Source organism: Podarcis filfolensis, assembly GCF_964270895.1.
Source record: "Podarcis filfolensis genome assembly, chromosome: W".
Taxonomy (NCBI): Eukaryota; Metazoa; Chordata; class Lepidosauria; order Squamata; family Lacertidae; genus Podarcis; species Podarcis filfolensis.
Window position 1 is genome coordinate 15,409,364 of NC_139619.1, and position 27,091 is coordinate 15,436,454.

Sequence of the window (27,091 nt, forward strand, 5' to 3'; positions counted from 1 at the left end):
ACGGAAAAATACGGTACTATTAAATCCTAATTATAAATCAACCATTTTACACTTTGCAATAATGGATAAAGTCCACCTTACAAAACTTCTGGCAACCCTCCTAGCGAAGTTAGTTTTTTACAATTGTCTTTCAAGTATTCTGTAAATTTATTCCAATATTTCAGGAAAGTCTGGTCTTGCTGGTTCCGAATTTTCCCTGCAAGTTTCGCCAGCTTGCCATAGTCCATTAATTTCATCTGCCCCTCTTCTTTCGTTGGGATCTCTTGTATGCTTCCAACGTTGGGCTAATAATATTCTTGCTGCAGTTCTTGCAGATAAAAACAGTCTTTTATCTTGCTTATGTATTTCATTACCTACAATGCCTAGTAAGAAGGCTTCTTGGTTTGTTTTTTTAAATAAATATATATTTTAACATTTTTTAAAAGTTCATTATAAATCATTTCCCAGAAAGCTTTCACCTCCTTACAGACCCACCACATACAGTTTAAAAGTACCTTCCTTTTTTTTACGTTTCCAACAACGATTCCTTGTTTTATGCATTTCAGTTAATTTCGCTGGTGTTGATATGTTGATAAAACTTCTTATTTCTAACGACAGAAACATCATTTCAGGTGCTTTTCAATGCTGTGCTTGTCTTTCCTAGCAGTGCTTCTCTCCCTCCCTGCAAATGTTTGTGTGTAGTAATGGATTGCCTCCAAGCCCAACTCCTAGCCCCATAAGGAGATTTTCAAAGTAAGTCAGTATATCTGCGGAAGCGTTTCTTAGTAATCAGTTTGACTTCTGTACTGTTAACTTATACATGACCTATGCCTGCGAATGGAACAGATCAGGGTGGATAAAAAGCAATGATTTAAATATATATATGTCAAAAAAGATTTTTTTATTTAAATCGGATTTAAAAAAAAATATAAATCAGATTTTTAAAATAAAATGCTTTTGGAGGAAACATCTTTCTAAATATAGTTTTCTATTTAACTGACATTTGAGTCCAAAGGCTATTCATCAGGAAATAAGGATTTTCATTTTCATTTTTCAAAAATAATAAATTTTCAGAGTAGTTTTTACAGTTACATAAAAAATGACTGATTTGGTTCTACTACAGTCATACCTCAGGTTAAAGACGCTTCAGGTTGAGCGTTTTCAGGTTGCGTCCCGCGGCAACCCAGAAGTATCGGAAAGGGTTACTTCCGGGTTTCGCCGCTCGTGCATGCGCAGACGCTCAAAATGACGTCATGCGCAGAAGCGGCAAATCACTAAACACACGCAGACGTGGGTTGCATTCTGCTCAGGTTGTGAATGGGGCTCCGGAACCATAAAATTACTCATCTCCTACTATCCTTCTGAGAAATACCCCACCCTCCCTCTATATATCAGGGTCTGGGGACTTCTGGTTCAGTGTATCTGAAGAAGTCTGCCTGCGCACGACAGCCAAGTGTTATTATCAATGAATACAAGGATTAAGAAAACGTCAGTCATGGAGGCACAGGTCTGTAGTCCTACTACGCTTCCGTTTGGGAACCATAAAATCACTCATCTCCTACTACCCTTCTGAGAAAAACCCCACCCCACCCTCCCACTATATATAAGAGTCTGGGGACTTCTGTTTCCGTGTATCTGAAGAAGGGTGAATGCACACGAAAGCTTATACCAAGAACAAACTTTGTTTGTCTCAAAGGCGCCGCTGGACCATTTTTATTTATTTATTTATTTATTCCGACTGTGTCCGACCAACGTGGCTGCCCCCCTGAATCTAGATGCATGCTGATGGACAGTGTGTGGCGTTGTGTTTGTTATTATTTATTATTTCTTTTATTTCTGCACCGCCCCATCCCTGAAGCTCTCGGGGTGCTTCACGTTAAAAACCACTTGCATAAAACCAACACGAAAACCAGATTATCAGTTGTATAATTTAAACATCATGTGTGTTTCCTTACCTGTCTACTCCAATACAGCCACAACACGTGGTTAATGAATGTAATAAATGCATTTATTAATAGTAGAATGTCACCCCAAATTTACAATTTCCAAATAAAATAGATATCAGTCCATCACCAAAGAGTAGTCAATGTAATGAGTTAACATTTCAAATAGTGCTGAAGCAACCTGTATATTAAATAACGAATAAAGAATAAATTAGGAATACACACCAAGTAATTTTTTTAGAATATCCATACAGGTAAATATAATACTTGGGGATCAGTGCTTACTAACCAATGTAGCTAGCTGATGCTGATAAAACCAATGTATAGAACTTATAAGGTTATTCACAGATGTATCAAATAACAAATAATTAGGATCAATGTAAGAAACTTTAAAGGTACAGTATATCAAATCTGGCAGCACACCGCAAGCTGAAACCATAAAGTCACAGGCTGGTTACTTAAAGCCCATTTTTAAAATAAATTTCTTTCTTCTGACAATTTATCAGTTATACAGTGGTACCTTGGGTTATAGACGTTTCAGGTTACAGACTCCGCTAAGCCAGAAAGAGTACCTCAGGTTAAGAACTTTGCTTCAGGATGAGAACAGAAATCGCGCGGTGGCGGGGCGGCGGCAGCAGTGGGAGGCCGCATTAGCTAAAGTGGTGCTTCAGGTTAAGAACAGTTTCAGGTTAAGAACGGACCTCCAGAATGAATTAAGTTCTTAACCCGAGGTACCACTGTAATTTAAACATGTTATGTGTTGCCTTACTCGCCTAAGCAGATAGCAATTGGCATTTCTGATGTTATGTAACTTGTCATTATTTGTGTTTTATTTTCTGGAAAGGATAGCATTTATTTTCAACTTTATATCGATTTTATTAGCATTGTCCTGAAAATACTGCCCCGTGTAGATATGCTTATTAAAGAGTAGCAGAGTTTCATTTGATAAACTGCTAGGGCACAAAGTCCATCTTCGGTGAAATTCCTTGGCGGTTAAAAATATTAACAGTGTTTGCTTTTAAGGGATGAAAGCTTGTGAAAGGCTACTCTTTGTAAGGATTGGGTGGGCATTATACAGCATTATAATCAGGGTGGATTTGATTTAAATCAATTTAAATCACGATTTAAACCACTCGTCAGTCAGACTTGATTTAAACCACTGGTCAGGAAGGCTTGATTTAAATCCCTTTTTACAGAAAGGTTCAACCTTGCTGGCATCCTCTGAATACTGACAACCAGAGGAAGGTTTCCTTTTTGGAATCATAAATTTTCAGAGTTTTTCCAGTTATATCAAAAATGACTGATTTGGTTATACCATTAGAAATACTTACAAAATTATGGTGAGGTTTAATAAGTTAACTGTTTCAATTTGGACAACTTTTCTGCAGTACTTGATTGGAAGGAGAAAAATAATCTTTTCCTGCACAACAATTTAAACAATTTATTTAACTAAAGGAATAACATTATAGCACATGTATCCATGTTTGTTAACTGATGTGGTTAAACTATTTTTTTTAAAAAAAACCCTTAGACTGAGTTTTAGCACTTAAAACAGGCATCCCCAACCTGTGGCCCTTCAGATGTTTTGGCGTACAACTCCCATGATCCCTAACGGGACCAGTGGTCAGGAATTATGGGAATTGTAGTCCAAAACATCTGGAGGGCCGAAGGTTAGGGATGCCTGATTTAAAACAAATCCTTACTTCCTGATGAATAGCCTTTGGACTATAGTGTAACCTAAATGGAAAACTATCTTTAGAATGATTTAAAAATCCGATTTAAATTATTAAAAAATCTGATTTTTTTTAAAAACATTGATTTTTATCCACCCAGATTATAATTTTGAAAACACAATACAGTAGCTTTAAAGTCGTCTTGTCACCTCAGAAGTTTTCCCGTTCCTAGGTTGATCGTAATCCGGCTTTGATTTTAGCAGGAGGAGCCAGAGTCCAATCAACTGCATCCGGCCCAGCGCTCTTGGTCCCATCAAAAGGAAAGGTATGTGCAGGGGCAAAGGCAGGGGGGTGCCGTGGGGCCGTCCATCCCGGGTGTCACCACTGGGGGGGACACAAAATGCCGTGGGGCCCTCACCATGGGGCCTGTGGCCTGCCCGAGCCATGCGTCTTTCCTGCTCCAGATCAGGCGTGGCCAAACTTGGCCCTCCAGCTGTTTTGGGACTACAACTCCCACCACCCCTGACCACTGGTCCTGTTGTTGGGATATTGCGTTCCACCTTAAGAACAGACGTGTGGATTGTTGCATGTCACATGTCTGTTTACAGTCCAGCACAGCTTGGAGGATGGATGGCGGCTAACAGATTGAAGTTGAATCCTGACAAGACAGAAGTACTGTTTTTGGGGGACGGGGTGGGCAGGTGTGGGGGACTCCCTGGTCCTGAATGGGGTAACTGTGCCCCTGAAGGACCGGGTGTGCAGCCTGGGAGTCATTTTGGACTCACAGCTGTCCATGGAGGCGCAGGTTAATTCTGTGTCCAGGGCGGCTGTCTATCAGCTCCATCTGGTACGCAGGCTGAGACCCTACCTGCCTGCGGACTGTCTTGCCAGCGTGGTGCATGCTCTAGTTATCTCCCGCTTGGACTACTGCAACGCGCTCTACGTGGGGCTACCTTTGAAGGTGACCCGGAAACGGCAATTAATCCAGATTGCGGCAGCTATTCTGGTGACTGGGAGTGGCTGCCGGGACCACATAACACCGGTCCTGAGAGATCTGCATTGGCTCCCAGTACGTTTCCGAGCACAATTCAAAGTGTTGGTGCTGACCTTTAAAGCCCTAAACGGGCGATCCGAACCCCCTTCATCTTGATGGATGACCTTTCCCCCAAGTGACTCCCCCCTGCCGCTCGCCTGGATGTCCGCCCGTGCCGTCCTTTCCCTATACCCGCCTACAGAGAAATTGGTGGCATAAAACCCCTGAGGGCATCCGGATTATGAGCGCAGAGTGCGAAATGCCCACGTCAACCTTCCTTCTCGGCAACGTCTCCTGGCGATTTTAATCCTTTTAAGGGATGCGCCAGGTCCCGGCGGTGCCTGGCTCGCCGGTTTCCCTTTTAATTCTTTTGCCAACATCTGCTCGGTTTTCCTTTTAACTACCAATTATTTTGACAACAACTGCTCGGATCGGGACTTTCCTTTCAAAGAAAGTGAATCCACATTTCCTCCAGATTCTCGGAAAAGCACCCAATTTATATTCGCGTTAAAAATGTCGGCGAGAAACCAGTCGCCGTCACTTGTTCCAAAGGTAAGAATGTAGTTGAAATAAACTCTGTTGCTCTAGGTCAGGCCTACGCAAATTTGGCCCTCCAGCTGTTTGGGGACTACAACTACCATCATCCCAGACCACTGGTCCTGTTAGCTAGGGATTGTGGGAGTTGTAGTCCCCGAACAGCTGGAGGGCCGAGTTTGCCAATGCCTGGTCTAGATACTTGTTTAGAAAGAATAATTCTCCTTTTAATAGACACATCAGGCCCAATGCTGCCTGGTTTGCCGGTTTTCCTTTTAACTACCTGAAGGAGCGTCTCCACCCCCATCATTCAGCCCAGACGCTGAGATCCAGCACCGAGGGCCTTCTGGCGGTTCCCTCATTGCGAGAAGTGAGGTTACAGGGAACCAGACAGAGGGCCTTCTTGGTAGTGGCACCCGCCGTGTGGAATACCCTCCCTTCAGATGTGAAGGAAAGACATCTGAAGGCAGACCTGTTTAGGGAAGTTTTTAATATTTAATGCTGTATTGTTTTTAACACTTGATTGGAAGCCGCCCAGAGTGGCTGGGGAAGCTCAGCCAGATGGGCGGGGTATAAAGAATAAATTATTATTATAAATTATTATTATTATTATTATTATTATTATTATTATTATTATTGCTGGGAACTTCTGTTTGCTTTTGCTTTAGCTGTCTTGCTTTGGACACGAAGGAAAGCAGACATGTTTTCCTTTTGTCCTGATGTATGCTGAATAAACTGCTTGTAAATATGCTCACACAACCTCTCTTGCCACTTCTGTTTGCGTGTTTACTTTGCTGAGTAGAGTGCCCCAGCTTCTGAAGCTCAGGTCCAGATTCATGCTGATCCAAGGACTGGAGATAGCTCGGCACACCAGCCGGTGGGCTGGAGCCAGCTGGGGGCCTGCCAATTGCCCCCGTTTCCTTGGTTGCATGCCAACAACAGGGTTATGGGCCCAGATCCACAGCGCTTACACAAGAGTAAGGCTGCTGATGGATGCTGCACCACCTGGCATTGGATGTCTGTGCCAAGCAATTAAGGCCGGAGAGAAGCAGGCTGCCTTGATTTACGACCTGCTAAGATAAGCGGCTGTGAAGAGCTCAGGTCCTGGCTGAAGTAAAAAGCAGGAATGGATTTCTTACAAGCATCAGATGGGGCTCCCTGTCCACGTCTAAATGGACACAATTATCAGACCTGGGCAAAGTACTGCAAGGGTCAATTGAGAAGGCTTGGGGTATGGAACACTGTTTCTGAAGATCCCCCAGCTCAAATAACAGATGCATGGTCTGCAGCCGACTCCAAAGCAATGGGGGCGATTCTCCTGTCAGTAGCTCCGGAGGAGTTAATTACCCTGGCTGGCAAGGCGTCTTCACGCCAAATGTGGAAGGCGTTGAAGGAATCGCATTTGAGACAAGAAGCTGGGTCTGTATTGCTTTACTTCAGAAAGCTGCACAGAAAGAAGCTTGAGCCAGGGGGAGATCTCAGAGCCCACGTATTGGACTTGTAGAAGTTAAGACAGGAATTAGTGCATACAGGTTTCATTATGCCGGAGTCTTGATTTGCGGTCCTGATTTTGGACTCCCTGGATGAGAGTTACCACGCTGTGGCAAGCCAGCTGGCTACTCTACTTGCTCAAGACCTGACTGCAGCAAAGGTTTTGGCTTTCCTCCAAAATGAGTGCAGTGGTACCTTGGGTTAATAACTTAATTCGTTCCGGAGGTCCGTTCTCAACCTGAAACTGTTAGTAACCTGAAGCACCACTTTAGCTAAATGGGGCCTCCTGCTGCAGCTGCACAATTTCTGTTCTCACCCTGAAGCAAAGTTCTTAACCCGAGGTACTATTTCTGGGTTAGCAGAGTCTGTAACCTGAAGCATATGTAACCCAAAGCGTATGTAACCCGAGGTACCACTGTATGATCGGAGGAACGCAGAACCCGATTGCGTGCTTCAGGGAGAGCAGACTGCGATGTCATCTGGGACAGCATTGCAGCCACCAGGGGGAGCTAAGGCTTTGGCAGCTGTGAAATGCTAGTCCTGTGAGAATCAAGGTCACGTCCAACGGAATTGTCCAAAGGCGAAAGATAAACAGAGAAAAAAGACTGCAGATGGCCGGAAGAAGGGGGGCCAAAAGCCCGAAACAGTGCAGAACAAGGCTTTAGTTGCTAGCACTGCTCCAAAAGCCAACACCTGATTTGTTGTGGATTCATGCGCATCGCAGCACATTGCGAGGGACAGACACTTGTTTATCTCCTTTATGCCACAGGATGGGGCAGTTCAACAGGCTGATGGAAAGACATTGCGGGTTGCTGGAATTGGGACAGTGAAACTGACAAGCTTGCACACCACCATCAGCAAGGTACTGTATGTTCCTGATTCAGCAGACAATTTGCTCAGTATCCCACAGCTGACTGAGCAAGACTTTGAAATTTCCTTCAAGAAGGGGGTTTGCATCATTCGGAAGAACAATGAAGGAATCTTGCATGCTGATTTTATAGATGGATTGTTCTTGATAACTTACGATGACACTGGTGTTAATGTGCCTAATGTTGAATCTTGTTGTGTTGCACAAACTAACAAAGTTCTTCATTTAGATTGTATTCATACACATCATCAAAGATTTGGTCACATGGCATGGCAAGCGCTCGCCAAGATGCCAGAGAAGGTTCAAGGTATGACAATAAAACTCTGCAGGTATTATATGAAATGTGTCTCTTGTGCAGAAAACAAAGTGAAGGTTGCACCCAAAGGCAAAGTGTCTAGCAGGCAGGCTTCTAAACCCTATTAGCTAGTCCACGCAGACCTGGTTGGTCCACTTTCACCCTCTTTGGGTGGCGCCAGGTACTTCATGGTTTTAATTGATGCTTTTTACAGGTACATTCATGTGTTTGTGCTCAAGCAGAAATCAGAAGCATTTCCTAGGTTCAAGGCTTTCTGTGCTTGGTTGAATAATGCCCACGGTAGACAACTTGGTTGTTTGTTTACTGACCGAAGTGGGGAATTCACTTCTCAGCAGTTTGAAGCTTTTTTGACTGAGAAGGGAATCCAGCACGACCTCTCAAGTCCCAGATCTCCCTGGGAGAATGGACTTTGTGAAAGGACAAATCAAACTTTGCTGCAAGGCCTAAAAACCTTGTTGCATGATGCCAATCTTCCTGAGCAATATTGGGCAGTCGCTGAATAATTTTGTTTACACGTATAACAGGAGACTGTCTTCACCTATCGGCTGTACTCCCTATGAGAAGATGTTTGGTAAGAAACCTTACGTCAAGCACATGAGAATCTTTGGTTCTGACATGTGGGTCCACACCCCACAGAGCAGCAAGCTTGGGAAGCGTGGGGCACATGGTTTGTTCATGGGGTATGAAAAAGGTGCATACAGGGTACTCATGACTGACACTAAGACCATACGGTTCACAAAGAGTGTTCAATACAATCCCAAGTGGGGGGGGGGGAATGTGGGGATTTTCCAGAGTCACTCCGAAGATGAGGATGCTGAGGTAGCAGAGGAAGCTGAGGATGGTGATCAGAGTTCGGATTCCAGCTTAGTGGGCGGTGCTGCTGCTGATGTCAGCGACAGTGATGACACAGCAGACTACAAGAGCGCAAAGGCCTCACTCAGACCATCTGATGGGTTTGACACTAAACTGGAAGAACCACTGTTCACCATTGGCCATCATTCTCCTAAGAAGGAGGAGATGAGTGCTGAAGACTTGCATCTAGTATGCATATCTGCAAGGGCCACAAAAGGCAAACCTCCAAAGAGATTTGCTGATGAGTTTGCTAAGACAGCAACAGCTGTTGTTAGTAGCTGATCCGAGGACTGGAGATCGCCCAACACACCAGCCAGTGGGCTAGAGCCAGCTGGGGGCCTGCCAATTGCCCCCATTTCCTTGGTTGTATGCCAACACCTATTAGCTAGGGACAATGGGAGTTGTAGTCTCAAAACATCCGGAGGGCAGTCTGCCTATGCCTGGAGTCGAGGAGCGGGTGCCTGAAATGATCATCACCCAGAGACTTGGTTTGGTTGTCTTGTTTTGCTGCTATGAGACAAGCTTCAAACTGCTGCTTTTTGAAGGTCTCCTCCTCCAATCTGAACCAAATCTGCTTGATTTTGGTAGGAAAAATGGAAACCGAAAGCCAGCCCAAGAGACTTTTCCAAGGAACCACCAACATGCTTTCTCCCGACGTGACCCACCTGTCAGACCTCAGCTCATGGTAAAATTAATCTTAATAATGCATATACTACTCATCTTGGCCCAGAAATGGTTTGCCATGTAACAAAAAAAGGGATTTTATATTTAAATCTGATTTTTTTTTTACTTAAATTGGATTTTTAAAAAATTAAATCAGATTTCTAAAACAAAATGCTTTTGGACGAAAAATCTTTCTAAAGCTTTTTTATTTAAGTGACATTCTAGTCCAGGCATAGGCAAACTCAACCCTTTAGATGCTTGGGGACTACAACTCCCGTCATCCCTGACCACTGGTCCTGTTAGCTAGGGCTGATGGGAGTTAGTATTAAGAGGATGCCAGCAAGGTTGGGCCTTTCTGTCTGTGTGTGTGTGTGTGTGTGTGTGTGTGTGTGTGTGTGTATATATATATATATATATATATATATATATATATATATATATATGGATATTAAATCAAGCGTTACTGAGTGACTTGAATTGTGATTTCAACCGACTTGATTTGAACCCAATCCACCCGGCTGGGTACGGACCAGAACCTGCCAGTGACTTCTTCGGATTCGTTGTTTGTTTGTTTTTGCATTCACTTCATGTGCACTTTATCTGAAGATGTGTGCACATACTTCTTCAGAACAAAATGAGTTGGTCTATAACAGGCATAGGCAAACTCCGGCCCTCCAGATGTTGGGGACTACAATTCCCATCATCCCTAGCTAGCAGGACCAGTGGTCAGGGATGGTGGGAATTGTAGTCCTCAAACAGCTGGAGGGCCAAGTTGGGCCACCACTGCTCTAGATCAGGCGTGGCCCAACTTGGCCATCCAGCTGTTTTTGGACTACAACTTCCATCATCCCTAGCTCACAGGACCAGTGGTCAGGGATTATGGGAAATGTAACATAGGAGTTTGCCTATGCCTGCTCTAAGATTCTACTGGACATTTTTTTAATTTTTAATTTTCATTTCATGTGCCCTGACTGAAGCTTGTGGTTTCCCCTCGTGCCCTGCAGTTTGTCCTCGGACGCCCTCGACGGGAGCTCCAGCAGTGCCAGGCTTTCCTCCGACTCCCTGGCCAAAGGTGCCGTGGCGGAAGCACCTGTTGCGCGATCCGAACCCCCTTCATCTTGATGGATGACCTTTCCCCCAAGTGACTCCCCCCTGCCGCTCGCCTGGATGTCCGCCCGTGCCGTCCTTTCCCTATACCCGCCTACAGAGAAATTGGTGGCATAAAACCCCTGAGGGCATCCGGATTATGAGCGCAGAGTGCGAAATGCCCACGTCAACCTTCCTTCTCGGCAACGTCTCCTGGCGATTTTAATCCTTTTAAGGGATGCGTCAGGTCCCGGCGGTGCCTGGCTCGCCGGTTTCCCTTTTAATTCTTTTGCCAACATCTGCTCGGTTTTCCTTTTAACTACCAATTATTTTGACAACAACTGCTCGGATCGGGACTTTCCTTTCAAAGAAAGTGAATCCACATTTCCTCCAGATTCTCGGAAAAGCACCCAATTTATATTCGCGTTAAAAATGTCGGCGAGAAACCAGTCGCCGTCACTTGTTCCAAAGGTAAGAATGTAGTTGAAATAAACTCTGTTGCTCTAGGTCAGGCCTACGCAAATTTGGCCCTCCAGCTGTTTGGGGACTACAACTACCATCATCCCAGACCACTGGTCCTGTTAGCTAGGGATTGTGGGAGTTGTAGTCCCTGAACAGCTGGAGGGCCGAGTTTGCCAATGCCTGGTCTAGATACTTGTTTAGAAAAAATAATTCTCCTTTTAATAGACACATCAGGCCCAATGCTGCCTGGTTTGCCGGTTTTCCTTTTAACTACCTGAAGGAGCGTCTCCACCCCCATCATTCAGCCCAGACGCTGAGATCCAGCACCGAGGGCCTTCTGGCGGTTCCCTCATTGCGAGAAGTGAGGTTACAGGGAACCAGACAGAGGGCCTTCTTGGTAGTGGCGCCCACCCTGTGGAATACCCTCCCTTCAGATGTGAAGGAAATAAGCAGCTATCTTCTCTTTAAAAGACATCTGAAGGCAGCCCTGTTTAGGGAAGTTTTTAATATTTAATGCTGTATTGTTTTTAATACTTGATTGGAAGCCGCCCAGAGTGGCTGGGGAAACTCAGCCAGATGGGCGGGGTATAAAGAATAAATTATTATTATAAATTATTATTTTGCCAATGTCTGCTCGGATCGTAACTCTTAATTCTCGGAAAAGCTGTTGCGATCGCTTGTTCTGAAGCAGGCACAGGCAAACTCCAGCCCTCTAGATGTTTGGGACTACAACTCCCATCATCCCTAGCTAACAGGACCAGGGGTCAGAGACGATGGGAGTTGCAGTCCCCAAACATCTGAAACATCTGGAGGGCCGGAGTTTGCCCATGCCTGTTCTGAAGGTAAGAATGGAGTTGAAATAAACTAGATCAGACCTAGGCAAACTCTGCCCTCCAGCTGTTTTGGGACTACAGCTCCCATCATCCCTGACCACTGGTCCTGCTAGCTAGGGATCATGGGAGTTGTAGGCGAAAAACATCTGAAGGGCCGAGGTTGAGGAAGCCTGATCTATTCCTTCTCACAAGATCCCATCGGGCTTAACTTCTTTTTTCTTTTTAAAAAAGAAGCAAACAATTTGTAATCTACTGTCTCACACGCTATTTATTATTTATAATTCTGTAAAATAAAATAAATAAAATAATAATCATAATCATAATAGTAGTAGTCTGGTGATTTGTTAGAGTATTTATGAAGCCCTTTCCCCATGTTCTGTGAGCGCTGGCTGGTCTGTATTGATAGGCAACGTTGTCCTATTTGTAGGATTCTGGTTCCAAATGTTTCTTGTTGTCCGCATTTGGAAAACTTTGATTTTCTTCCTTCCTTCATTCCGAGAAATAGCACGGAATTTGATGTGAGATTGTGCTCATCTGGCTTGGAAAAAGGAGAAAAAAAGGACATTTGGCTTTTCCCTTCCTGGAATTTTCCTTTGGAAAGCGTTGGTTTGGAATTGGAGTTGTACCTCTTGTTACCCCTATTCCGGTTTTCACCTGGGGAGAGTTGGTTTCCTCAGCCACCACTGCTCTAGATCAGGCATGGCCCAACTTGGCCCTCCAGCTGTTTGGGGACTACAACGCCGATCATCCCTGACCACTGGTCCTGTTAGCTAGGGATGATGTGCGTTGTAATCCCAAAACAGCTGGAGGGCCAATTTGAACCACGCCTGCGCCTACTATCGATGAGCTTCCCTGAAGTGCAAATACAGCAGTACCTCCGCTTATGTAACCCTTTGGTTACGTAAACTTTGGGATATGTAAGTGGCAACCCCAGAAGTGTTTTACCGGGTTTTGCAGCTTGCGCAGAAGCGCTCTACCACGCCGCGCGCATGCACAGAATGGCACCTCCAGTTGCAAAAACCTCGGAATCCGGCCAGACCTCCAGAACGGATCCTGTTGCAAAAGCTTGTCCTCTTTTCTCCTTTTGTAAAAAGGGCGCCAGGGGTCCGCTGGCCGGATTGAGAAGGTGATTGGGCCGCATTCGGCCCCTGGGCCTTAGGTTGCCTACCCATGCTCTGGGCCATTCCCCCCTCCCATTTTCTTAAACCTGAGTCTCCAGGTGGGCCATCTCCTCTCTCCCCCCCCCGTGGGCCATCTCCTCTCCCCCCCCCCCGGTTTTCTTAAACCTGAGTTTCCAAAAATAGACTGAAAAACATGGCAGCTTCCACTGTCAGGCGAGCGGCTTTCTATTCCGCCATCTTGGCGTTTTATCCATATTTAAATTTGCAATACTCACAGTCAAATGAACGTTGCAGATAGAACTGCCGGCTCCTATGGCAGCCAAACGCTAAAGTCGACGTGAATTTAAAAACATGCAATTTAAAAAGAAAGCAGAAATGAGATTTTTGCATGGTAGACCTAGGTAGAGAAGTTTCTGCAAATTCCTTCGACCATTTCATGGCTGTCTGTCGAAAAGTGCCTACGAGCATGCGAGTCTTTCCAGTGAAAACAGTTAAAGCTTTGCTTTCCAGAAAAAAAAAAAGCAATGCAAATCGCCAGATGATTTTTGCACCCAAACGGGAGTCAGAGGCCCACGTTCAGGATGCAAATTTAAAACGCGGTAAGAAAAGGAGAAAAAAGATAAACATCCAGTTGTGTTCTCACTCATGTTCTCAGGATGACCATAGTGATAAGACCTGCAAGAATCAGAGGAATAAATCCAGTTATTTCAGCTTAACTCGAGAAATAACCCACACCGAGAGGTTTGTTAGGTGTGGGGGGCACGCATGAAAGCTTGTTCACCGGGAGCCAGATGCACGTTTGTTAATATTTGTGAAATGTAGTTTGCATAGACAACTGATCTTTGTACAAACGCCGAAATGTCAGGGGGCTCAGATATACTTTCAGTTGCAATCAGGGTGGATTGGATTCAAATCAATTTCAATCACAATTTCAATCACTAGTTAGTAAGACTTGATTTAAATCATATTTTTTTCTACAGAAAGGTTCAGCCTTGCTGCCATCCTCTTCATATTTGACAAGCACAGGAAGGTTTCCTTTTTGGAATAAGTTACAGAAAGGTTCAGCCTTGCTGGCATCCTCCTAATATTGACAACCAGAGGGAGGTTTCCTTTTTGGAACAGTAAAATTTCAGAATCGTTTTTACAGTTCTATCAAAAATGACTGATTTGGTTCTACTATTCAAAATACATTGACAGATAATGATGAAATGTTGGTGAGGTTTCATAAGCTAACTGTTTCTATTTGGACAGCTTTTCTGCTGTACTTAATTGAAAGGAGAAAAAGAATCATTTCCTTCATCACAATTTAAACCATTTATTTAACTAAAGCAATAACATGCTAGCATATGGACCCATGTTTGTTAACTGATGGGGTTGAACGTTTTTTTTAAAACAACTTAAGACTGAGTTTTAGCGCACATTAAAAACTTAAAACAAATCCTTATTTCCTGATGAATAGCTTTTGGACTATAATGTAACCTAAAAGGAAAACTATAGAAAGATTCTTCCTCCAAAAGCATTTTATTTCAAAAATCCGATTTTTAAAAACTTTTTTTAAAAAACCATTGATCTTTATCCACGCTGGTTGCAATTTTGCTGGCATGAGCCTCACACAGTGACTCGATTATAGGTTGTTTTTTAAAAACGTTTCTATACACATTTTCATTTTTTCACTTGGTCCTGCCCCAAATCACATAATGTAATGACGACAAAAAGATGCGTACCTAATACGTAAGCTGCTACTAACTTTTGATTCACACTTAAGTGGAGGTAGAGAGGCACGAGGGAACCCCCTTCTCCCAATGTGGGAAGCATGAGAGCTGCAATGCACACAATTCCGAGGAACACGGTGAGCAAACTCGGCCCTGATGAGGCAATTCTGTTTTCTGGAAAAAGGAAAAGGCATTTGACATTATGGAAAGGGGCAGAATTTCTTTCCTTTCCTTTCTTCCCCCACCCTTTTATTGAATTTAGTAAATAACCAAACTTTAAAAAAAAATCTTTATTATGTTGCAAAGTAAATAAATCAAAACAAAACCATACATAAAGAAAAATATCCAATAAAACAGAAAGAAAGAAAAAAAGAAGAAAAAAGACAGTTAAAGAATAAAGAAAAGTATAATATTTCAATACAATAAACAATATTTTACAAAATAATAATAATAGACTTCCATCACTCTCACATTTCCTTTCACCTTTCATATTTTATCTGTATTTCAGTATTATTTTCCTCTTAATATATAGATTTGTATATATGTATATTTTCCATTTTCTATTCACGAGGTCATTCTAGACACAGCCAAATTTTTACCTTTGAACCTTGTCTTTCTGAATAGTCATTCAAGCAATTCCATTCCTTCTTGACTGTATTCATTGGCTTTAGTCTTATTATATCCATCAATTTGGCCAGTTCCAAATATTCACATAATTTACATAACCATTCCTCTTTGGCTGGTACCTGGTTACCCTTCCAGTACTTAGCCACCAGAATTTTCGCCGCTGATGTCGCGTACAGAAAAAAATTAGTTTTTTCTTTTGGAATTCAGTATCACTGTTCAATATTCCCAAAAGATATGTTTCTGGTCTTTTACTATGTGAAGTTCTTAGTAACTTTTTTATTTTTTCATGAATCATGTCCCAGAACTTTCTGATCTCTGGACATGTCCACCACATATGGTAGAAGGTTCCAATCTGTTTTGTGCATCTCCAACACTTATTACCAAGCGATTTGTTCATTTTAGCCAATCTCTCTGGTGCTAAATACCACCTACAGTGCATTTTCAGGTAATTTTCTCTTATTAAATAACATACTGTAAAATTTATATTTTTTTGTCCACAGTTTTTATGAATGGTATAATACAGGCATGTCCAATAGGTAGATCGTGACCTACTTAGACCTGAACCCCCCCAAAACAGGGGTATGTCACTGCCAGTTTTTAACTCTGAGTGGATCACAGTCTCTTGGGAGTTCGCCACCCCTGGTATAACAAAAAGTATAAATGACTATCCCAAATAACTATCCCAAAATACAGACGTGCCTTCACACTGGCCAGATTGGATGTGATGCCCTCTGCCGTACTTGAGGGCAGATACCAAAAGATTCCAACTGAGAAACGACTCTGCCCCTGTGCAGATGGCAATCTGGAAACAGTGGCTCATGTTTTCCTGTCCTTTTCTGTCCCCTTTATAAAGATCTGAGGAATGAGATCATCACCCCACTCTTACTTACCATCCCAGGCCGCCCATCTGTGGCCACATTGTTTTTTCTTTTATCAGATCAAAATGATCAGACAACAGCAAAGGTTGCTAGGTTTATCAAGGGTGCAATGAGATTAAGGGACGCTATCTGAACAATAATCTTGGCCCTTTTTACCCATTGTTGTCTTTTTAATTGTATATATTGCTTGTTTTATGTTGCTATGGCCATTGGCTAATGTGAATAAAGTTTATCTATTTATCCACAAATGAGATCCACTTCATTCCTAAATGTTTCATTTCACCAAACAATCTTGCTTCCCGTCAAATCCACCCTGCCAGAATGGCTAGGACTTCAGGGGTCGGCAGACTTTTCTGGCAGGGGGCCAGTCCACTGTCCCTTGACTATATTTTGAAAAATCAATAAAAAAATGAAGAAATTCCTATGCCCCACAAATCACCCAGAGGTGTGTTTGAAATAAAAAGGCGCATTCTACTCGTGTAAAAACACGCCAATTCCTGGACTGTCCGCTGGCCAGATCAAGAAGGTAATTGGGCTGGATTCAGTCCCCGGGCCGTAGTTTGCAGACCCATGGATTAGAGCAGGGGCCGGCAAAAATTTTTTGCCGCGGGCCGGTCCACCATCCCTAGCAACTTGAGGAGCCAGAGAAGCAGCGCCGGGGGTGGGGGTGGAGCTGGAAGAAGAGGCGAGGGGGGCAAGTAGTCCTCCCGAGCCCCACCTGCTGCAGTTACCTCCTGGAGGCTGCCACCACTACTGCTGCTGATTCTCGTGAGTAGGCAGAGCGAGCTCGTCCGCTGCACTCTCCGGCCCACAGGAGCAGCAGGGCGGCGGAGTGCGAAAGGGCTGGCTCCGGAGAGGGGCTGCTCAAAATGGCACTCAGCCAGCCGCCTTCCTCCTCTAGGCAGGGTGGGGAGAAGCAAGGAGGAGGGAGGGATTTAAATCACTAGTCAGCAAGACTTGATTTAAATCATTTTTTTTATAGAAAGCTTCAACCTTGCTGGCATCCTCTTCATATTGACAACCAGGGGAAGGCTTTCCTTTTTTTTGGAATCATAAAATCCCTTAGTTTTTTGTTTTTTTGCTTGTTTTTTTACAGAAAGCTTTGACCTTGCTGGCATCCTCTTCATATTGACAACCAGAGGAAGGTTTCCTTTTTGGAATTTGGAGGCACACCATACCATCATTTGCTAGACTAAGCTTGTAAGGTGACTTGATGTTACACCGTCATAGTACTATAAAATAAGTAATTGCAACAATAAATGATATGCAGTGGGAATGAGAATTTAAAGGACTACAAGGTGCTGGGTGCTGGTGGAGGAGAGTCAAATGGGTATGGTCCTCCATCCTTCCTTTCTTTCTGACCCTTTCCCTTTACTCTCTTTGGTTTTGGGGGGTGAACTGTGTGTACCTTTTTGTCTGTTTGTAAATATGCTTAAATAAAACATTAAAAAGTCAAATGGGTGTGGTACTTGATCCTCCCCCCCCTTCCTGACCCCTTCCCTTTACTCTCTGGTTTTTGTGGTTAAGTGCAGGCTTCCTCAACCTTGGCCCTCCAGATGTTTTGAGACTACAATTCCCATCATCCCTGACCACTGGTCCTGCTGGCTAGGGATGATGGGAGTTGTAGGCCAAAAACATCTGGAGGGCCGAGGTTGAGGAAGCCTGGGTTAAGTGTGTGTACCTTATTAGTAAGTAAAATTTTATTTATACCCCGCCCTCCCCAGCCAAGACCAAGCTCAGGCCGGCTAACCTCAAATATCAAATACATGAAAACGCAACCAAATGATTAAAACACAGCTTAAAAATTAGAACCAGGATAAACTTAAATGGCTGCCCATGAATTACAACCATAGGGGTCGGGGACCTCAAGTATTCGTAAGGGCCAGCTATCCGTTTTGGTCCCACATGAGCCGATAAAAGGGCCAAAGAGATAACTTACAGGGTCCCATGGAGGGGGGGGGGTTCAAACTGGGCCCGGACCGAAGGCCAGGTGGAACAGCTCTGACTTGCAGGCCCTGGTGGAAGGACGTCAATTCCCGCAGGGCCCTGGTCTCCTGCAATAGAGCATTCCCCCAGGCCGGGGCCAAAGCTGAAAAGGTCTTGGGCCCTGGTTGAGGCCAGTTGAACTTCCTCGAGGCCTGGGACCTCCAAGATATTATTATTTGCAGACCCTAAGGTCCTCCACGGGGCATGCCAGGAGAGGTGGTTCCGTAGGTACGAGGGCCCTCGGCTGTATAGGGTAAGGTTACCAGGCGACCCCGTTTCCCGGGGACAGTCCTTGGATTTACAAATTGGTCCCCTGACAAAACCTATCCCCTTCAACTGAAGTTGAAAAGTGTCCCCGGATTCATGGGGGGGGGGGCGGAATCCGGCAACGTTAGTATAGGGCTTTAAATTATGGTTACCAGATGTCCCCTTTCCCGGGGACAGTCCCCGGATTTACAAACCTGTCCCCAGATTTAATGTCCCTGGATTTATATTGTTGTTGATTTATTGGTAGGGAATGAACGCGGTGTGATTGGTTCAATGGCACAAGGCACATCATATGGCTGCTGAGGCTGCCACTGCCGCCGCCACTGCCAAGGGGGAACTGAGGAAACTGCTGACACACACACACCCCGCGACCCAAATCAAGCCGGGGGTGAGAGTGCCCGGCCACCCAGCTGACTGCTCAGCGGCGCTCCGGGGCAAGAAATACCCCGGAGCCGACACAGGGAGGAGGAGGAGAAGGAAGAGAAAGAGGAAGGCAAAAAAGAGGGGAGCCCCGACTTTGCTGCGCTGCCACCGAAGAGGAGAGGTAGGAGAGCACCAGGAGGGTGAGGGCACGTGGCCGAGCCCCGGCCCGAGCCAAGCCTACTCCACAGCGGCTAGCGCAGGCTTCCTCAACCTCGGCCCTCCAGCTGTTTTGAGGCTACAATTCCCATCATCCATGACCACTGGTCCTGCTAGCTTGGGATGATGGGAGTTGTAGTCCCAAAACATTTGGAGGGCCGAGGTTGAGGAAGGCCACACGACAGAGGAGACCACAGAAGAAAAGAGGGTACTTCTTATTTTTTAAAAAAGTAACTTTTCTGTTAATAGCTTTTTTTTCTCTTTTCAAAAAAAGTGTCCCCGGATTCTTTGGAAAACCTTACTTGAAAGCAGGCATCTCCAACCTTTGGCCATAGGCCAAAACATCTCAAGGGCCACAGGTTGGGGATGCCTGCTTTAAAGGTGAAAACCAGCACCTAAAACCTGACCTTGTGCTCCACCAGGAGCCAGTGCAGCTGGCATAGTGCTGGGTGGATGTGGTCCTGCGGCGGGGAGTGTTCTGCACCCGCTGGGGTTTCTGGGTCAGCTTCGAGGGCAGCTCCGCGTAGAGCGAGTTATAATAATCGAGCCGGGAGGTGACCGTTGCATGGATCACAGTGGCTAAATCAGGGCGAGGGAGGTAAGGAGCCAACTGCTTAGCTTGGCGGAGATGAAAAAATGCCACCTTTGTTATAGCTGCAACTTGCGCCTCCGTATTGTCTGCTTGTAAATATACTTAAAGAAATAAGAAAAGGCAACTGGAAATTATGTGTGCAACAAAACCAGCAAGAATTCTACTAGCACCAGCTCGGAAGACGGAAGAAAGCCCAATGAAAAAACAGTGTCAAGAGAAACTCCTGGGATATGCAGCATTAGCCAAATGAACAGATCAATTACACGAAAGGGACAACAAAGACTTTAAAAGAATTTTGAACCATTTACGATATATATGAAGAAACAACACGAAGAGTTGGACTCATTGGCAGGGTTTGAGTAAACATTCACAAGTGTATATAACATGGGTAGCCCAATCGCCTTCTCAATCCAGCCTGCAGACGGTCCAGGAATCAGCATGTTTTGACATGAGTAGAATGTGTCCTTTTATTTAAAATGCATCTCTGCGTTATTTGTGGGGCATAGGAATTTGTTCATTTTTATTAAAAAAAATAGTCTCCAAATATATATATATAGTCTCCAAAATATAGTCTGCCCCCCACAAGGTCTGAGGGACAGTGGGCCGGCCCCGGCAGAAAAAAATAAGACGCAGGATGAAGAAATTGAAAGTAAAACCAAGTGGAAGGATAAGGGAAGTCCAGGGGAGGGGGGCAGGAAAAAATGGGAAATTGTTGGAGAGATATTTCATCAAGGATGTATATATCGCAAAACCAATAAAAACTGTTTAAAGAAAAAAAAGTAAATATGCTTAAATAAAACAATTTTCAGAAAGAAAGAGGCAGGTACCTCTTTGGTATATAGCACCAAAAAGCAATGGCGTTCCAAGCACCCAACTACCTGGCTGGCATAAAGCCTGCTCGAAAAAGACGCTCTCTGCCAGGTGCTCCGTGATCCTCTTCTCCTCCTCTTCCTTTGGCTCTTTCGCCGCCGGAAGCAGCATGGCGATGACCTCTTTCCTCCCCAACGCTTTCCTCTGGCTCTGCTCGGAGACCAGGAGCCGAAACTTGTCAATCACACCATAGTGGCAAGGCTGGACGTCTCGGTGACGGATCACGCTGTAACGGGAGGAGAGTGTGAACGGCCACATTTCCATTTTTAACACGTTATTGCTTTTTTTGTTTTAATGTTTATTAAATTTTCTTTTTTTCCTTTATAACAAGCATCCCCAACCTGTGGCCCTCCAGATGTTTTGGCCTACAACTCCCATGATCCCTAGCTAACAGGACCAGCGGCCAGGGATGATGGGAATTGTAGTCCAAAACATCTGGAGGGCCGAATGTTGGGGCTGCCTGCTTTATAACAACTAAATAAAATTTCTTTATCAAATATATCTTTTCTCAAATTGAGCTTTGCCTTCCTCCCGTTCCCCTCCCTGATTTCCATATGCAATCACTTTTATCTTCGCATTTCTAAATCACCCTATTTACCTTATCTCAGGCTTCCTCTCAATATGGACAGAGGAAGGTTTCCTTTTGGGAAAGGTTCAGGCTTGCTTGCATCCTCTCAATATGGACAAGTGGAGGAAGGTTTCCTTTTGGGAACCATAAAATCACCCATTTCCTACCACCCTTCTGAGAAATACCCCACGCCACCCTCCCACTATATATCAGGGTCTGGGGACTTCTGTTTCAGTGTATTTGAAGAAGAGCGCCTGCACATAAAAGCTTAGACCCAGAACAAACTGAGTTGGTCTCTAAGGTGCTACTAGACAATTTTTATTTTTTTATTATTTCAGCTATTTTTGTTCACCTGCATAATCTCCCTTGCTTTTTCCTGCCGGACTAATTGCAGTCGTTCACAGTCACCCACAGGTTGACCAATTGAGTTCTACTACCCTTTGTAGAAAAACCCCGCCCCACCCTCCCACTATATATCACGGCCTGGTAATAATAACAATAAATAATAAACTTTGATTTGTATCCCGCCCTCCCCGGCCAAAACCGGGCTCAGGGCAGCTAACATCAAATATGTAACACTGGTATAAAATCAAGCAATAACGAAATTACCTCCTGAAAACAAGTCAGGATCAAATTAAAATCCAATTAGATGGCTTTCTGCAGGATTAGGGTTGGGAACAGTAAACGCTCATCAGGCCCAACTATTTGCGCTGCTCTTATATGGGCCTGGGAGGCCTCTTTTCATACTAGTCCTTATACAGACTTCACTTTCCGTGTATCTGAAGAACTGCGCATGCACACGAAAGCTCAGACCCAGAACAAACTTCATTGGTCTCTACGTTCCTCCTGGATCATTTTTCTTTATTTTCCCCACCCTGAGATGTCTTGATAAGGGTGGACTATACATCTAATAAAGGGAAGATCGGCCTCTGGAAGGCAGGTTAGTGGTTGCTATTCATTACAAGCCAACAAACCCCAAACCAGCTTTTTACTCACATGTCAACGCAGCACTGAGGCTTCACCGCACCCACTGCATCGACCACAATGTATTTATTTGGGGTTGTGCAAAGAACTGAAAGAAAAGAAAAAGGGCCGTCATTCGATGTCAGCCAATTGCCAGGAACTGGCACAGAAGCGAAGCTCAACATCAGGCACAGGCAAACTCCGGCCCTCCAGTTGTTTTGGGACTACAACTCCCATCATCCCTAGCTAATGGGACCAGTGGTCAGGGGTGGTGGGAATTGTAGCCCCAAACATCTGGAGGGACAGAGTTTGCCTATGACTGCTCTACATTTTTTCGTCATTTACTTCACCTACCGCAGGGATGGCCCAACTCGGCCCCCCAGCTGCTTTGGACTACAATTCCCATCATCCCTGACCACTTTTTTAATAAAGAATTTATTGAACAAGCAAAGTCTTAAAATACATGCAATACCAGCAAACAAACATAAAAATTATTGAGAGTATACATACAAAATAACAAAAATAAAGGAAAAAGAGAGGGAGAGGGAAAAAAGAAAAGAAAAAAGAAAAGAATAAATGAATAGAGTAAAAAACATAGTAATAGCTCATATTTTAGTCAGCAAAGAAAAGAAACTTCCAACTATACCCATGGTACTAATTTTCAAATAAACTATTATTTACAGTTACACAACGTTGTTTTTCATTAACTGTTGGGGAAACGCTGAAGACCATTGTAATTTCAAGGAGCTAGATGACATGCCTCTTTCCCTTTACATTCCTGTTTTTAAATTTGCCGATTCATGCTGGTATAACTTGTTTTCCACACACCTGTGTCAGGAGTTTCCTGGGTCTCCTGTGTTCTAGGTGCTGATTGGCTAGTGGGGAGGATACCCAATTGCAGTGAATTGGGTTGGAGACGCTCAGCTGCTCCGCATTCCTGTTGAGTCACAACCCATGTCCCAGGCTGATCATGAGTAATCCCTGCTAACCAGGTGCAGTCAATCAAAGTTGGCTATAAAAGCTGTAGGTTGAAGGGGCTCACAGAGCTTCTTCACAGATTGAGGTACCAGATACTGTTGGCTGGGGTCTCTCTTGCTGCTCTACCTGGAGCTCCAGGCAGCTGAAGGGGAGATTGTGTGTGACTTCTGTCAGGTATGCTGTAATTTGTGTTTTGTATGCCTGCTGCTATCTGTTAACCTTATGCAAATAAAGCATTACTTATTCTTCATCCACTGGTGTGTTTATTGGCTCCAGATCTAGAAAGAACCCTGCCCTTGGCAGAACATTAACTTAATTTAACTTTAACGTGTACTTTGTATTACAACGCTCATTCAATATCCTCCAGAAAACTTTTACTATTGCAGTACCCTTTGAGATATTTCTTAACCAATCCTTATTTACTTCTTGTTTTGTATTTCCTCTTCCTGACCCTGTTCTCCTTGCTAACTGTAAGTGCTCTTATCAATTTGGCTTGCCATTCAGTCTTTGAGGGGACATCATCCCTGACCACTGGCCCTGTGAGCTAGGGATGATGGGAGTTGTTGTCCCAAAACAGCTGGAAGGCCAAGTTGGGCCATGCCTGATCTAGACTCCCAAGTTATTGTAACCCACCCAGGGACTTTCAGGCAAAAGGCAGGTCAGAAAGTGAATAAAAGGAAGTTGAGGCAATCCCTCCTCCCCAAGCAAGCCCTTCAATTGAATTGTACCTGAGACGCACCTTTGAATTTTAAGGCAAATTCATAGGGGTTATAGAGAGTCAACACCTGTTTGTGGGTCGACTGGTCGTCCGCGTAAAAGATAAGCTCCGTGGGGAACAGGAATACGGGAAGGGTTCCTTCCACTAACTCTGGCTGCCGTTTTTGCTGCTGCATTGGCCCCGAGTCGTCCTCCCCGCTGCGCCTTCTGCTCACAGGACCGCTTCGTCTCCCCAAGCGTCTTGTCAGAGCAATTTAGGAATCCGAAAGCATTTTGGCAAACCTATAGGCAGAAAAAAAACAACGGTAAAGGTCAAAGGCTCTGGTTCGCATACTTTGGCAGCCAGGTGGATATATATTAATATATAGCAAGCTTCCTAAACCTTGGCCCTCCAGATGTTTTGAGACTACAATTCCCATCATCCCTGACAACTGGTCCTGCTAGCTAGGGATCATGGGAGTTGTAGGCCAAAAACATCTGGAGGGCTGAGTTTGAGGAAGCCTGATATATAGAAACAATCATAATATTCATAGTTGTTTCAAATGAAGGACTTCTTGTTTCACAGCTCGTACTCTTGGCCACTATACTCCATACCACTATTAATAAAATTTGGCCCTCCAGCTGTTTTGGGACTACAACTCCCATCATCCCTAGCCAACAGCACCAGTGGCCAGGGATGATGGGCATTGTAGTCCCAAAAAAGCTAAGAGGGGGTCATCCCTGACACAACTCCGGGAACTCCGCCACGGGAGAAGGAGGCGCTGCCCACCACTGCCCGGGACCCCCAAGGCGAGAGAGAGTGACCGCCAAAGGCATGACGACGACGACCCCCCCCAAAAAAGCCAGGCCCTCCTCGCCCTCAGCGAGGGTCGCCTGCTTCTTCGAGAGCCATTTCCCCCAGGAAGCCCCCCCCCAACGGCCCGAGACCCCCGATCGCCGCTCCCTCCCCCCCCCGCAGAGGAGCGCAGCGCAGCTCCTTCCCCTCAAGCCCGAGGAGACCCGCTGTTGTTTCGGGGTCGGGTCGCCTCGCAGCTGTTTCGGGACTACAACTCCCATCAAGGAGCAAGAGGTGAGGGATGGTGGGAATGGTAGTCCCCAAACTGGCCCCTCAGCGGGAAGGAAACCCCTGAGGGCATTCCTGGGGGGCGGCAGACCCCCGCTCCCTGCCCTCACTCACCCCTCGGACAGACCCGCCGCCGCCGCCTCTGGGCTCTTTCGGTCACCAAGCGCCGACTCTCTCCCTCGGCTCAGCGGACGGACCCGCCCATTTCCCCGCCCCTTTTTGTGTCACCAGTCGATAGGGCTGCCGGGAATGTGAAGCGGGAGGCGGGAAAAGGGCGCGAGAGGCGGTGCCTCTTCTCGACGTCCTTGGGCGGCAGGGGGCGGGGCGGTGGGTGGAGCTTCCCCGACGCGTGCACAGAGAGGAGGGCCTCGCTCGGGACGCCCATCGTCGCTTGCTGCGGTGATGGGAATAAGGGCTGTTGTTTCTGTGGAGGCTGCGGATGTGCGTTTCCCTCGCCCGGCCCGTCCAGAAAGAGGGTCGTCCTCTCCCCGCCTCTCACGGTATGTAGTGAAAAACGACAATAAACAACGCGCGCGCACACACACACACAGAATCGCAGGTTGGCTGGCGAATGGTGGTCGTCCAGCTGTTTTGGGACTACAACTGCCTTCATCACTAGCTCACAGGAGGGTCTGGGTTAAAGGCGGATCTAGACGGATCCTCATGAATCCTCGCCTTTTTTAAAAATAACCCCAACAAATGCAGTGTCAAATCACACCTGGAAGGCACGCCTACAGACTGGACTATAAAAACGTGGATCCAACACTTTGCTGCGCTGCAGCAGCACAAAAACATGGATCCGAGGCATGGATCCTCATGAATTCATATGATTTTTATATTGAAACAAAATAAAAACACCATGATACTGTAGACCACTTCTTAGTCTGTAGGCAGAACCAAAAAAATCACGCATCCACTGTTTCGTGGTGCCGCAATGGCACAAAAACATGGTTACAAAACACGGATCCTCATGGATCCTCATGATTTCTGCACTAGATCAGCCCAAAGTCACCATCATTTCAAACATCATGGCCATGGGCACAGCATCCACCACAAAAAATCACGGATCCATGGCTTTCTGGCCATACCGTGGCCCAAAAACGTGGTTTTGAAGCACGGATCCTCATGGATCCTCACGCTTTTTCCATTGGGCCACCCCAAACTCGCCGTCAAATCACACATCATGTCCTGAGGTACCGCCTGCACCACAAAAAAGTAGGATCCACGGCTTCCTGGTCGTACCGTGGCCCCAAAACGTGGTTTTGAAGCACGGATCCTCATGGATCCTCATGCTTTTTGCATTGGGCCAACCCAAACTCATTGTCAAATCACATGTTATAGCCAGGGGCACAGCCTGCACCACAAAAAACTCAGATCCACGGCTTCCTGGCCACTCCATGGTCCAAAAACATGGTTTTGAAGCATGGATCCTCATAATTTTTGCATTGGGCCACCCCTAAATCACCACCAAATCACACATCATAGCCAGGGGCACATTCTGCAACACAAAAAACTCAGATCCATGGCTTCCTGGTCATACCGTGGAACAAAAACGTGAATCCTCATGGATCCTCACCACAAAAATCATGAGTTGCACTACAAAAACCACAAAAATGCCCTTACCTGCACTGTTAATGTCTCCACTGGAAAATTATTATTAGAGCCGAAAAGAGAATATATGACTATATATAGTACCAAGATATGGTTCATATTCAAGAACAGATCAAATACATGCCAAAGTATTAAAGAGGAGAAAAAATATGAAACTGCTTACATACTGTCAACTAATATCCAGATTCAAGAAAGACTGTATGGCAAACATTTTTTTTTAAATTATTTTTATTGAGATTTTCAGTTAAACAGAAAACAGAAAACAAACCAGAACAAACAATCAAAAACTAAAACAAACACTCTTAACAATCGTTCTTTGGTACCATCATCTTATTTACATTGCGTTGGATCACGCCTCGACTTCCTTCCTATCCCGTTGCGGTTTTCTTGGTATACTTCTACTCTTACAGTTTCTGTTCCAATTATGTACACGTCACAAGGTTTACGTTAAGCCTACTGTACTTTTTAAATTTCTACAATTACTTTCAGTATATGTCACAAATTTACTCCATTCGTCAATAAACTTTGTACCTTCTTGGTGTCTAATTTTATGTGTCATTCTTGCTAATTCTGCGTATTCAAATAATTTTACTTGCCAATCCATAACCGTAGGGATTTCTGCTGATTTCCATTTTTGAGCTATCAATACCCTGGCCGCCACCGTCACATATTGAAACAATCTCTGATCTTCCTTTTTAATTTCGTCACCTATTATTCCTAACAAAAATGCCTCCGGTTTTTTTGAAAAAGTATATCTGAAAATTTTATTTAATTCGTTATATATAAGCTCCCAAAATTTTTTCATTTCCTCACAAACCCACCACAT

At 44.9% G+C, this 27,091-nt stretch overlaps 2 protein-coding genes across 3 annotated transcripts in view; one reads left to right on the forward strand and one right to left on the reverse strand.

Moving 5' to 3' along the window:
- LOC310753845 (PABIR family member 2-like) overlaps positions 1-17,528 on the forward strand; it is a 37,501-nt gene extending 19,973 nt beyond the window's left edge. The window contains 6 exon segments of the mRNA XM_083595206.1: positions 644-732; positions 3,856-3,920; positions 9,278-9,374; positions 10,357-10,453; positions 10,459-10,909; positions 17,168-17,528. Of these exon segments, the coding sequence (XP_083451332.1) occupies positions 644-732; positions 3,856-3,920; positions 9,278-9,374; positions 10,357-10,453; positions 10,459-10,497 (387 nt within the window). The 3' untranslated portion in view covers positions 10,498-10,909; positions 17,168-17,528.
- Positions 13,021-23,876, reverse strand: LOC310753853 (motile sperm domain-containing protein 1-like). Of its 2 annotated transcripts, XM_083595216.1 has the most exons (5): positions 23,614-23,876; positions 21,930-22,005; positions 20,374-20,591; positions 14,579-14,740; positions 13,021-13,529 (listed from the first exon to the last, which is right to left on the reverse strand). In XM_083595216.1, the coding sequence occupies exons 1-5, from the start codon at positions 23,765-23,767 to the stop codon at positions 13,498-13,500; spliced, it is 642 nt and encodes a 213-aa protein (XP_083451342.1). In that variant the 5' UTR covers positions 23,768-23,876; the 3' UTR covers positions 13,021-13,497. The 2 variants fall into 2 exon arrangements, with proteins under 2 accessions (XP_083451342.1, XP_083451341.1); XM_083595215.1 differs by lacking the exon at positions 13,021-13,529 and having other exon boundaries at positions 14,381-14,740.
- Between the last annotated feature and the right edge of the window lie 3,215 nt (positions 23,877-27,091).